General features: G+C 31.6%; 1 protein-coding gene across 3 annotated transcripts in view; it reads left to right on the top strand.

Annotated features, from left to right (window-relative positions):
• Positions 1-390: 390 nt before the first annotated feature.
• LOC119643051 (homeobox protein B-H2-like) overlaps positions 391-13,031 on the top strand; it is a 32,410-nt gene continuing 19,769 nt past the window's right edge. For 2 of the 3 annotated variants that reach the window (XM_038042407.1, XM_038042412.1), the window contains exon 1: positions 391-1,475. In XM_038042407.1, coding sequence (XP_037898335.1) covers positions 698-1,475 — 778 coding nt within the window. In that variant the 5' untranslated portion in view covers positions 391-697. The remainder of the gene's footprint in view (positions 1,476-13,031) is intronic. The other variant, XM_038042417.1, reaches the window with a different exon arrangement.

Consider the following 13,031-nt stretch of genomic DNA (forward strand, 5'->3'; position numbering starts at 1 on the left):
GGCAGATATAAGATACACCACTTGTATACAAGAGTAAATATTTTATATATCTATATATATATATATGATATAATGTGTGGTGAGGATAGTGCGCTTACACTACGTATAGTCTAATGAGAAAAAAGAGACAAGAAAGAGGGAGAAAACATTAATATAAACTAAGGGGAGTTTTCATTGGGCTGTGCATTATAGGTTAAAAAGAGATGAATCGATGTGCGTGTTTTATTTGATAAAAGTTAACTCTGTGTTGGCGCCACTGTAGAGAAATAACTGGTTTTTTGCTTTCATAGAGGCACACACAGTTGGATTTTCGTTTTCGTTTTAACTAGCAAAGCACCTGGTTTAGTATCGGTTGAACAGTAACTTCAGTAACTTAACTTGGACGTGGTCATTATTTAAATAAATAATATTTAATTCTAAAGTTTTTTCCGATATAAGAGCAAAGAAACGAAGGCGAAAAAAAGAAAAAAAAAAAAAAAAGAAGAAAAAAAAAAAAACAACAACAAAAAAGAAAATGCGATTTGCGTCGGTTAAAATACTAGATATTTAAATAGCTTTTCTATTATTAGTAGACAAAAAGAAAAGGATCAATAACAACCTTGCTCCATTATATGTGAAGAAAGTGTCAAGTTTTTAAATAAAAAAATAAGAAAAAATTTTTTTAAATTATTTTTTTTTTTTTATAATTATAACCCAAATGACAACAATGCCTCCGGAAATGTCTACAGCCGCAGCTAATCCTTCACCCTCCGCTTTAACACCTGCTCCTGTAGCTCGTGATTCATTGGTGTCATTGCAAGCACAGAGATCACGTTTTATGATAAATGATATCTTAGCGGCTCATCAAAATGGAGCCACAAATACTACTAATCTTAATATACAACAGCATCAGCATACGCATCAACCATACCAACAACATATGTTACAACAGCAGCATCAACATCAAATTGCTTTACAGCATTATATAGCACAACAGCAGCATTTGTTACAACAACGTAGTCAATTAAATGGATCACCTACACTACCGTCTAGTACATCTTTGCTAAATCAAAATCCTAATATTGGTACAACAACGCAACAGCAGCAGCCGGCATTAACCTCTGCTTGCGTTGCAACTACAACAAGTCAAGGTCAACCTGCTTATACCCATGCTTTTGGTCATTTACCAAACTCTACGTTAATGAGTTTTTCCGGTGGACCGAATGGTTTGCATGCCGCTCAGGCAGCGGTTCATTATGCAAATTTACAGTATCGAGAACGTGAACGTAGTGAACGTTCACGTCTTCTAGAGAACGATGAACGTTCTCGTTCACCCGCACCTATACAGTCAACGCATAGCTTAAGTCCAGCCGTGGCTCAACGCGATCTATGCAATAACACACTTCATAATACGAGCGGAATTAGCGCAGGTGGCGGCGGCAGTAGTATAAGTGGAGATCAAGCTAGCACAATTGACGACAGCGACAGCGATTGCGGTAAGTGCGAGCAAACGTTAATATAAATCATAAGCTAAATACATATGCTTAGTAAACAAATTTTCACTAGAAAAAAAATTCAAAGAAAACACAAAAAAAAAAAAAGAAGCAAAACAAAACGATTTATAAGATTATCGACGTTAGGCAGTAAGGATATCCAGGCAATCTCGTAAATTTAAGTTTTTTCAAGTCTAACGATCGATTGCTGAAGGTGTAAAGAAATTAAAAATCCCTGACATATAAAAATTAATTCAATTAATAGTTGACTTTATTCGATAATATAACTATCAACACAATTTGCCAAGAGTTGTGTGCTCATTACATATTCGAACATAAAAAAAAAGCAAAAAAAAAATATATATATATATATATATATAAAATTGTGTAAAAATCAAAATCAATTTTAAGAAAACAAACAAGCTGTTGATGTTGTTTGTTGTTACTGTTACTCTTGTAACGAGTATTTATGCTGTTTGCCTGGCTATTATACTGTTAAACAAACACGATTTCGTTTTATATATGATAGACATTTGTGACATTTTCAAAGATTTTTAATCGTTTAAGCGGCTTAATGAAATCGAAAACGAGAAAAAAAAAAAAAAGAAAAAAACAAAATAAATAAATAAAAACTAATAACAAACGGCAACAGCAATAAAACCATAGATAGAGCGATGAGGCAACTAACTGACTGCACAACACGACTCTACTCGTGCAACCATTCATTCATGAAATGAACTCAGATGAAATGATATCCGTTTAATATTTAATTTAACGAGAGGAGTGAAAATGAATTTGAAATCGAAAATTTACTTCAGTTCAATTAATTGAAAAGCATAGAGAAAGAGAGAAAGTTTTTAATAAAATTTAGAACGAATCTCGTAAACTCACCTACCTCATCGATATTTTTTTCATAAATTATTTTCTAATCTCTTAATATTAATTAATATTAACGAACCAACCCGAGTGATATAACTGAAATAGTTTCAATAACAATCCACTTGTCATGATCGCGATGACTTGAAGCATATACGCTAAACTCTGTCTCTGTTATTCAAAGTCATCCACTACAAGAGGCGAACTTATATCGTAGAATTATTCAAAGTTACGCTTTTCAAACTAAACTCGCCCGCACATATCCCGCTTATTTTAAATGTAATTCAACTCCATACTTCAAAATATTTTCGAATAACGTTTTCATATTTACAATACATATATGTATATTATGTGTATAGTGTATAGTGTAATACATTCAAAAGCAATCTAAATGCTTTGGCTTAAAAGTAAAAAAAAAAACACAAAGACCGCTTGAGAAATAAGGATTTAATATATAATTTGCGAAATTTTCGATTTACTTAGGTGTGAGTAACAAAAAAAAAAAAAAAATTTCCATTTCCGTGTTCTATGATGTCTATGAGGCGATTGGTTTCAATATTTGAAGGCATAAAGGCTTAAATTCTGTCTTAATTCTGTCTCGGCTTCATTCGAAGACCGGACATTACGTAAATTTCGAAATTGATTAGGTGTTTTCTTTAATTTTTTTTTTTTTTTTTTTTTTTTTTTTTTTTTTAAAAAAAAAAAACAAAATAATTTAAGGGTTTCATTTGTTTTCTTTAAATTAAAATTTGGGAAAATTAAAAAAAAAAAAAAAAAAATGTTGAGCCTATTCTTTATATGGATAATTATCATTTACACTTGATCTTTACTGTGGCTCATCAATGCGTTAAACGTACATTAGTCGTATGTTAAGTGAAAACCAATCTTTGCGTCGGCTTTCTTAGAAAATATCTGCGAAGTTCGGTGTACATTGTCGAGGACGGATTTTCAAAGCTCTATGCCGTTATATTTTCCAAAAATTAGAGATGAGTCGTAAACTTAAAAAGAATTAAATAGCCATCTGTTTGGGACATATACAGCACCAGTATGGGGACGGATTCATGTAATTTCTGCATAGTATTAATATTGTGTGTGTCAAAGTTCGCGACATTCGGAACATTAACACTTATAAGTTACATTTATTTTATGGTGATGGAAATCATATGGATCTGTCATTAGTGTTGCCGTGCATGTGACAGACCGGTGACTTATTGAGTTATTGTAATATATGCGGAGAGAATGCGCTGATAAATGAAAGTGTGTGCTGATAATGGTTTGGTAAATCTCAAGTCAAGGCCATAATTGACTCTAAGCAATGTTCGACTAAGCACTACAATATGATCGATCATAACCCCAACACTGATCAATTAATTGTTTTGAGACAATTTTGCCATAAAAATTTTGACTAATTTTCTTTACTGTTGTATGGATAGATACAATCACTTTTGCATTTCGATTCTGATAACTTACTTTAAGAGATATAATAATAACATATTCCTTTTTATTATTTAATTATCGTGAGCAACCAAGTTTTCAAGTTTCCTTTCAAAACTGTTAAAATTGACGCAAATGACTCTATAATTTTTATATTCGCTTTTTTTTTTAGTAAAAATTATTTATTTATTTATTTAATTTTTTTTTTTGCTAATTTGTATAAATTTTTTTTGATTTTTTTTTCTCTTTTTCCAAAATAATGAATTTTTGTTTTCGAATTTTGTTGAAAATTGCATGATCTTGAAGTTTAAAATCTCTGGCTAATAGGATTCGGTTTATATTATATAGAAGTGATTTTATTCTTTGAAATCCGGAAATGTTTACCATAATCATCTGCCTCCGCGACGACGCTTTGTTATCTCATTTTTATTGCTTTTCGTATATATCAATATTTTTATTATGATTTTTGATTGCAAAAGGTTTACAATTTCATTACAATTCAAGATTACTTTTAAGCAAAAAGATTTTCGAAATAGTATGATAATGGTTTCGACAAATTTTCAATTATATTTTTCTAAAAAGATTAATAAGCATATTATTTACCAGGCTGATGCCTTATGGCCCCATGTCTGGTCTGCGTAAAATTTATTCATACAATTGCTTCGAATTATCGGCATTGTTGTATTAGATGCTTTTCAAGATTTTTGATATAATGATGTATGTATGCAGGCGTCCCAAGTTTAATGCGGTACTTGCAAAGTACGGCTTTAATACATCGAACCAAAGATTTCAATAAATCGAAAATATGTTTCTTTCAATCGATTTTTGCTTTAACTTTTTTTTTTTGGGTTTTTCAGTATCGAGCAACTTTGTTTGAGGAAAAACAAACTAAGTTAGCTGTAATCGTTGATGACAATCAATTCTGTGATCATCATCATTAATGATTGAATCTATTTTTCTTCTTTTTATTTTTGTATTTTATCACAAGATTGAATCTCATTTTTTGTATTTTTTTTATTATTAAATTCTTGCATGTATTCTGATCATTTTTTTTTAACTTGAATGAGAAAAATTGGTACAATGTGTATTAATCAAAATATATGCCATAATCTTCATTAAAAGATATCGCCGATCAAAATACATGCAAGTACCTGATAAAAAATTAAAATCAAATTAATTTTTTATATCTATGTACATTTGAAAGAAAAATGAAATTTTCATTATAAAATTTTTCACCTTAAGATTTGATTTCGATGCATCACGGTACACATTGCATTGATTTGCATTCTTTGAAGTTATCTTATACGACGGGTTGAATACAACGCGAATAAGTTTTCGAAACTACACAGTAGACATTTGTTTCATTTTTATTATATTTAAGTGTAAATTATGTCGTTCTATGCGATATTTTAATTTAAATAAAAAAAGTTTTCTATAACACGGTTTCGACAATAAATGATACGTATTACCTGTGTTGAGAGAGGGACGTCGGCACTTTAATCTAGCGGTCACTTACAGTAAGAAGATAAGACAACGTTATATTTGAAAAATAAATTTTTTAGTTATAATGGAAATGGAAATAAAAACCCGCGTCGTTACGTAAATTCATAAATGCGATGAATTTTATACATTCGGGAAACTCAGTTATTTAACACAAAACTTAATGTGCTTTTTGGCTTTTTTTTTATACCCTAAAAACTATTTCTAATATCTATCAAGCGGATCTTTTGTTGAGGAATTTTGAAGATTGCAATTTTTTTCATGTAAGGACTTTTCAAAATAGGACGTTCAAGTGGTTCAATTCAAACCATTTTCAATAGCGTTCGTCCTTGGGCAACACACATCAAATTTCATCAAAATGTCTGAATAATGGCGACCTGCAGCTTGGACACAAATTTACTTGAACAAACTTGAGACAGACAGACAGACAGACGGATAGGCGGCCAGACAGGCTTAGATCGATTTAGAAAATGATTCTTAATCGATGGGTATAATAAAAGGTTGGAACAAGGCTGAAGGATTGGTCATTTAGAAGTAAAAAGCTTGGGCTTGGGCGGTCTCTTTGTGATTGTCATTGGCTCATAGTGATGCGGTTGTATTGAATAGTCCGGAAATTTCTTGCGATCTTTTGCTATGATATAAAATAATTTATTTTTTTCTATAAGGTTTTGGATGAATTAAGTTTTTCTGGAATGCCACGAACCGTTGTGCGTTCATTAAAATTGCGCAAACCAATTTGGGCTCGAGCGTTCTGCTGCAGCATTAGTTCCCATTAGCAGCCCATATTTCTCCACATGCATTTTACACTCTTTTTACCTTTTCTGAAATAGAAAATAGTAAAATATATCTTATATGCTTACTTTGATCTTCCACGCCTTATTTACACGTCTCACTGCTATAACACAACCAATTACTTTGTAAGTTTTTTACAAACTAAACATAAGCTTGCTCCACCTAACTGTATATAACTGTTCAACCCTAATTCTATATTTAGTATCTAGCAGCCTAAAAAAAGTTATTTTAACATCGTTTCGGGAAGAACTGCAAAAAATTTCCGGACTACCTAATATTTGATAGACATGTGGCTCCTCGAACTTAAGGATATGCAAAAATGAGTCGACGATTATTTCGTCTCGGAACCGCGAACTCTCTATCGTTCGGGTATTGATAAGAGGCAAAAAAATGTAGAGAGTGACGGCGAATATTTTGATTATTAACGTTGGTAAAATTTGGTTGTATTTCCTAATACAGATGAATTTCATCAAAACGCTTTCACTTTCAAATTGTAAGCCTAGCTAGATAAAAAGAAAAGGTGAGGATGCGCGTACTGGTTGTGGCACGTTTTAGGATTCAATCTTTCTTGATAACGAGTTGATAACGAGGCCATCAGAAGTAGACATTCTTTGAGTGGCGGCAATATTCGGTCGACTTGTTGCAATGTCTTAAACTACCTACATTACCTACATTGGCTCAGCAGGAGAATATTTGCAAATTTTTAAAAAATTTAAAAAACAATTACGAACCAATCTGTCGATTATTGAAAGATTGAAAACCGTTTGAAGTAAGTAACTTTCCTTCCGCAGTGTTTTTGTTCAATTCTTCGTTTGCTTGGAATGTATTATCGTAGCATTCTCAATCCCATCGGCACATATTCCACTTAACTGAAGACGGTTGCGATATTTTATGTTTAATAAAATTTCCAAATATTTTCAATAAGGCAGCGTCGTCCAGATCTCTCTTCGATCAATATTTTAGTTAAGCAAAATGTTTATCTTAGTAAGAGATTGTAAAGTCAATCATTCAAATGACTAAAAACGCTCTGCTTGCACTCGTACCGATTGAGTTGAATAAAGACTTAATTATTGTCCAGCGGAAACAAGTTTCTTTTTCAATTGATCAAAAGCGAGGACAAAGGGAACACATTTTGCAGATTAACATTCCCATTGAAATGCTAACAAAAGCTTTCATATAATTTTAATAAAAAATGTAATTCATTTGCTTCTTTTCACGCGAAAATAAGATATGCAAAAAATATTGCGTGTATTCAGAAGTTCTGTCCATTTACTTAATTGCAAAAATCAACTTTATTTAAAATTTACTTATTACAAAGCGTAATAATCGAAATATTTGTCAACGTTATCGATGATCTTATGCTTCCTATGGGGATAAGTGACGAATGCACTCGCGATAGAACCTTCGCTATCTTGAGGCAAAATAATCAATCGATCTATTTCCGTCGCTGATCTGCTAAATATGCTTGTATCGATCTGAACGAGAAGGCGAGAGGTCTAGACAATGCGACGCATGCAGGAGAAGTTCCCCGGCCCAAGCTGAATATCTTTTCTTTCTTGGTTGCTTTTTTGCTGGAGATGGGCAGACATATAGAGAATTTCATTCCAAGTCGGCTTTACAATTTAAAATAGAATAACATGTAATGGCCTGAACGCTTCATGTTGCCATCTATTTATTTACCATTTGATATACACATTTACACCGATGACAAACTGACACTGAAACTTTTATCAAAAAGTAATATCTGAGTTATCTATACCACAAATTCCCGGAAATTTGAAAGCGAACGTTACGTTTTATGGAGCAAATAATTTTGCTAAGAAATTTGAAATAATTTTTTTTTTTTTTTTTTTGTTATATAGATTTAAATGTATCCTTAAATGATGAAAAACAAAATAAAAATTTGACTATTAACGGAATGGAAATATTTTAAATCATTTAAAAAAAAAAAAAGAAAGGTTTTAAATATATAATTGTATAATAGGGTAGGGGCGTTCAAAAAGCTATTTTACGGTATCTCTCAAATAACAGGGTCGAGAAAAGATTAATGTAAATACGATTCATTAAGAAGAGATGACAATTTTTTTTTTTAAATCCCCCACACACAGCAGTCGCACAAAAGTCAATAGTTACAAATATAGACCGCGCTCTCACCCTTAATCAAAATTTATTCATTTTTTTCGTTTCTATGTGACCAATCACTAAATGGGTGTCCCTTATACGTATGTATATGTAACATGTTTTTGGTCAGAAAAAAAACGGCCAAAAAAAGAGATGTAGTTTACTAGCCATACTCTACTGACCATTACGTGTTCAGTGAGTAAGTGTTATGTCTTTACCGACTGGGCGCATTCATCATGGTCTACTCGCACTTCGAGCTAGTTAGAAAGCCTTTTTCTTTGCCTTCCCTCCGTTGCTTTCTTTAACTAGTCATCGCCTTTGCGATTATGTGCGAGGAGAGATTCTTTCCAAGTCGTATATAACTCGAATTGTTTGCTAGCATTTCATTAAATTGTGCTTGATCTTGTTTAATGTTGTAATCTATTTAATGTACATGCACAGGAAATTGTTAATAAACGTTTCTAAACTAAATATTTATACAAATGAATATAACAAATATTAATAATAAATAATAATAATGATAGGAAAAAAAAAAAAAAAAACTTAAAATGAATTAAATTAAAACCTGAAATTGTGCATGTCATAGAAAACGACAAATTATTATGTTAGAGCTTTGAAAACATTTCTTTCTCATTTTTAATAAAGTTTTTTTTATTTTTTTTTATTTTTTATTATTATTTTTTTTATATACATTTAAAAAGGGAACAAAACTATGGAAATTTTAGAAAAAAAAAAAAAATAAATAAAAGGCATTAAAAATAAATTAAAAGTGTACGTTTAGGACGAATTTTAGATAAGTACATTTTCACCTTCTCAGGCAGGTAATCGTAGCATCGTAATGATTCTCACTTTCCAAAATACTTATGAACAATAAAAATTACAACTATTTTGTATAAGACTCGCATGATCGTTGGGTTCATGTTCTCACTTTTTCAAGGTTTTCTTTCTAGTTCCTTTTCGCCAATCCAAAGTGTAAAAGTGTACCTTTTAATCGAAATATTTGCATTCGATCATAACGACTTTAGGGTAAGTCGCTCGTGACAATCGTATATAAAGGCGTGCAATTTAAAGTTTTTTGTATAAATGCCTTGAACGCTTGCTTGATATGATCGTATATATATATATATATATAGTAAATCACTTTTAAAAATGACAAGAATATTATGTTTGTAACTGAAAAAGATGCTAAAGACTCGACCTTTTACTTTTTTTAAGTAAAATTATTTCCCGATTAGATATTCGAAAAGTACGCTATCTGCTACACGTAGAGATTGTAGAGAAACGATATTCAATTCCCCGCGTATTGTTGTTGTTTTGAAAGCTACAATAAGGTGCGGTGAAGAGTTAAAATTTAATGAAAGATTTCAGATAATTTTTTAAAAACTTCTACATTACAAGGGACATAAGATTCATTGCAAAGGGATATCCAATCAAATATCTCGTATCGTAATAAGACAAAATTATTTTTTCAAAAAAATCGAATGGAATTCCTGAGCCCATTGCAATTTTCTTATTCACTTTTTTTTTTTATTTTTTCCATTTCATTAGTTTTTGACGCGATATTTCTAAAGCAAGTACGTAAGGTCAAGCTTGTGTAGCGGTTTGAATAGCAAACGTGCTTCGCCAGATTCCTTATAGATGGATCGAGAATGTGCCAACAGTTGCAAACGTAATAACAATATTAATATACTTTATTGTCTTCACAATGGCGATTAAAATAAAATATATATATATATATATATACATAAATATGTTATGTACAAAAAATCAAATCATATCAGCTATAAAGTAAACTAAATGCATAGCACAAGCAATTACAAACTAGAATATTGTGCATTTGAGTTGAAAATTACAGCAGGCAACCGAAAGAGAAACAACAAGAACAACAACAATAAGAACAACATCAATAATGAAATGGCAATACAGCGGCAAACAAAACCGTAACAAAAGTAAAACAAAACAAAACAAAATAAAATAAAAGAAAAAAAAAAAACGTTTCGATTAAATTCTTAATAATACGTTTAAACACTTTGTGTATTTTGTATATTTTTATATATTTGTATGTTTATGCGCTTTTTTATACAATAATAACAACAACTGTGCAATAGAATGAACACTAGCGAAAAAATTGATATTTGTTGCATTTTAGTTTTATTTTTGCGGTTTACTGAACACTCTCTTAGTTTAAACGATTGTTTTACTAGTTTATGTTGTTGAACATACGATCAATATTAGAATATAGCATATATTAGGTTGTCGAAAAAATATATGTACATACACATGAATCGTTAATTAATCATTCATTTCATTTCTTTTCAATTCACTCTCTTCGCATATCGTATCGTTCATAAACAAGAAGAAGATATTCTTATAAATAATGCAATAAAAAAAAAAAAAAAAAGACTTATTGAACTTCCTTTTCACCAATTCCTATATAAAATAATGAATCGTCTTAATTAAAATGGCAATAGACGGCATTTTTTATGATGGCTGAGGCACTTGAACATGTTATACACGGTTTCGATACAATACACACGGTACACATTCCCTTGATCTTGATATTATATAAGTTGAAATTATTTCACATTATATCTCAGCTTATATAAATAAATGCAAAGGGTTTCATAAGACTCGGCTCCGATGCCGTGCGGTACGAATTAACCTTTTTATACGGGGAACGCCTCCCTTTAAGGGCCAGTAATTCCTTAACTTATTATATCTGTGTATCTTGTTTAGCACATGTGTCCTTATTCTGGAACTACAAGGGAGTCTCTCTTGCTCCCTGTGGGACTTAAGTGATGCTTTCTCACTCCGTGTGCCATTGGGCAACGTAAAGTTGCGCCTGAACACCAGGAGCCTACGTAAGCCCCGTGTTGCTGTACCTTTTTATTTTGTCTGGCTTACGCCTTAGAAAAACTTGCCTTGATTGATTGTCGTGACGGTTATTACCCTTATCATTACAAATATAATATTTGCGCCAAAAAAGCTACTGACTGTCGGTAGAGAATTTGGAAAATTGAATGTCTAAAATGTTATTAAAGAACATTCCCCTCTTACGACCGCATGTAAAATGATCACGACTTTGCGAAAAAGATCTTACGAAACGGAAAAAAGAATTTTCCTTTGACAAACTACTCTTGAAGGGTGAAAAAAAAAGTTTTTTTACTCACATAGTCTGGATTTGAGGAAGCTTTATACTCAGATTTTTCGCTGTGGAAAGATTGGGTACAAAATGAAAACGATTACGTAGAGCTTTTTACTTCTTCTTCCTCATATGTGTTCGCATGGGGATGCGGAAAGCATTATCAGAGGTAGAGGAATGAGAAGCGAGCAGAAGAGTGCACGTTAGCTTTAAACATAAAAGAAGATGCGCAGAATTTCTCCTATTAAGTAATTTGACTTATAAATATGGTATTTTCTTGGAAGCCAAATTTTGCATGAGATAATTAACAAAAAAAAAAAAAAAAAGAAACAATAAATAATTGTTATAAATAAAACAATGAATCACTGAGAAATCTTAATGTATGGAAAACTTTTAATGTCCTTCTCTTCACAACATTTAAGTATGCAAGCATATTTACTCGACGAAAGGGAACACAGTTATATACGGGTACCTCCAGTCCGGGTGATACTCAAAAAGGTCGATACGTTTTAAAAAGTGCAAAAAGTGCAAATAACTTAACGTATTAAAGTAATTGTGCTTTTTTATGACGCTTGGACATTGCAACTATTTTATGAACAGAATTTCATTTATATGTCCGCCATGGCTTTGAAGAAGGCAGCGTAAAGCATGCCTTGAATTGTTAACCATTGAGTCAAGCGTTACGCTTGCGATAGCCTAATGAATGTTCGCATTTCTAAATGCTTTAAAGTTTATAGCTTGTCATCCCGGACGTGGGCTTTAATGTAGCGGCAAAGAAAAATATCTATAGATATTAAATTAAACGATCACGGTGACCTGAATAGAGACGCGTTGATCGCTAACCAATTCTCTGATGAACAAACGAGGAGTACATAGAGCTGAGCTGCCACTTTAGCAAAAATTGTTATCGATATCTAAACGTTCAGGAATCGTGAACGATTGTATAACGAGACTGTCAGTTTGTTCAAGATGTTTACGTATTACGATACTGTGAAGTATCGCTTCCTATGAAAGATCGCTTATTTAATACCATATTCTATGGAAACAGTTTCAGAAAAAAAAAGAAGAAACAACAATTTCTTTTATTCAGATCTTTTCTAAACGTTTACTGTATTCCTTAACTCAGTTATGTCATTTAATCTGCAATGAAACTGGAAATGGGAAGATATTTTTTTAATTTTAAACGAATGTACGTTAGGCTTAATACTTTTTCGACTATAGACTAAGTTACAGAGAGAGAATGAAAGAAAGAAAGAGAGAGTGAAAGAGAGAGAGAGAAAGAGAGAAAGAGAGAGTGAAAGAGAGAGAAAGAGAGAGAGAGAGAGAGAGAGAGAGAGAAAGAGAGGGAGAGAGAGAGAGAAAGAGAAAGAGAATGTAAATCATTTAAATGCCCTGAAAGTTATTGTATTTCTCTTTATAGAGCGGGTGGTATTGATGGAATTTCTACATATATCGCGAAAGACAAAAAGAATAAAACAAAAAAAAGAACGAACGATGAACAAATTGTTGTTTATCTATTACAAATTTTGTTGTTGTTGTTGTTGTTGCAATGTTCTAGTAATTCTTTTAAATTTCCTTTTTTTCATTCTTTATTGTTTAATAATGTTAACAACAATTCACAGTTATGTTGCTATTAAATACAAGTTGTAACATTATTGAGGTTTTCATTTATTTCCCATTAATCAGGTTCAGGT

The sequence above is a fragment of the Glossina fuscipes genome, unplaced genomic scaffold (genome assembly GCF_014805625.2).
Source record: "Glossina fuscipes isolate IAEA_lab_2018 unplaced genomic scaffold, Yale_Gfus_2 0, whole genome shotgun sequence".
NCBI lineage: Eukaryota > Metazoa > Arthropoda > Insecta > Diptera > Glossinidae > Glossina > Glossina fuscipes.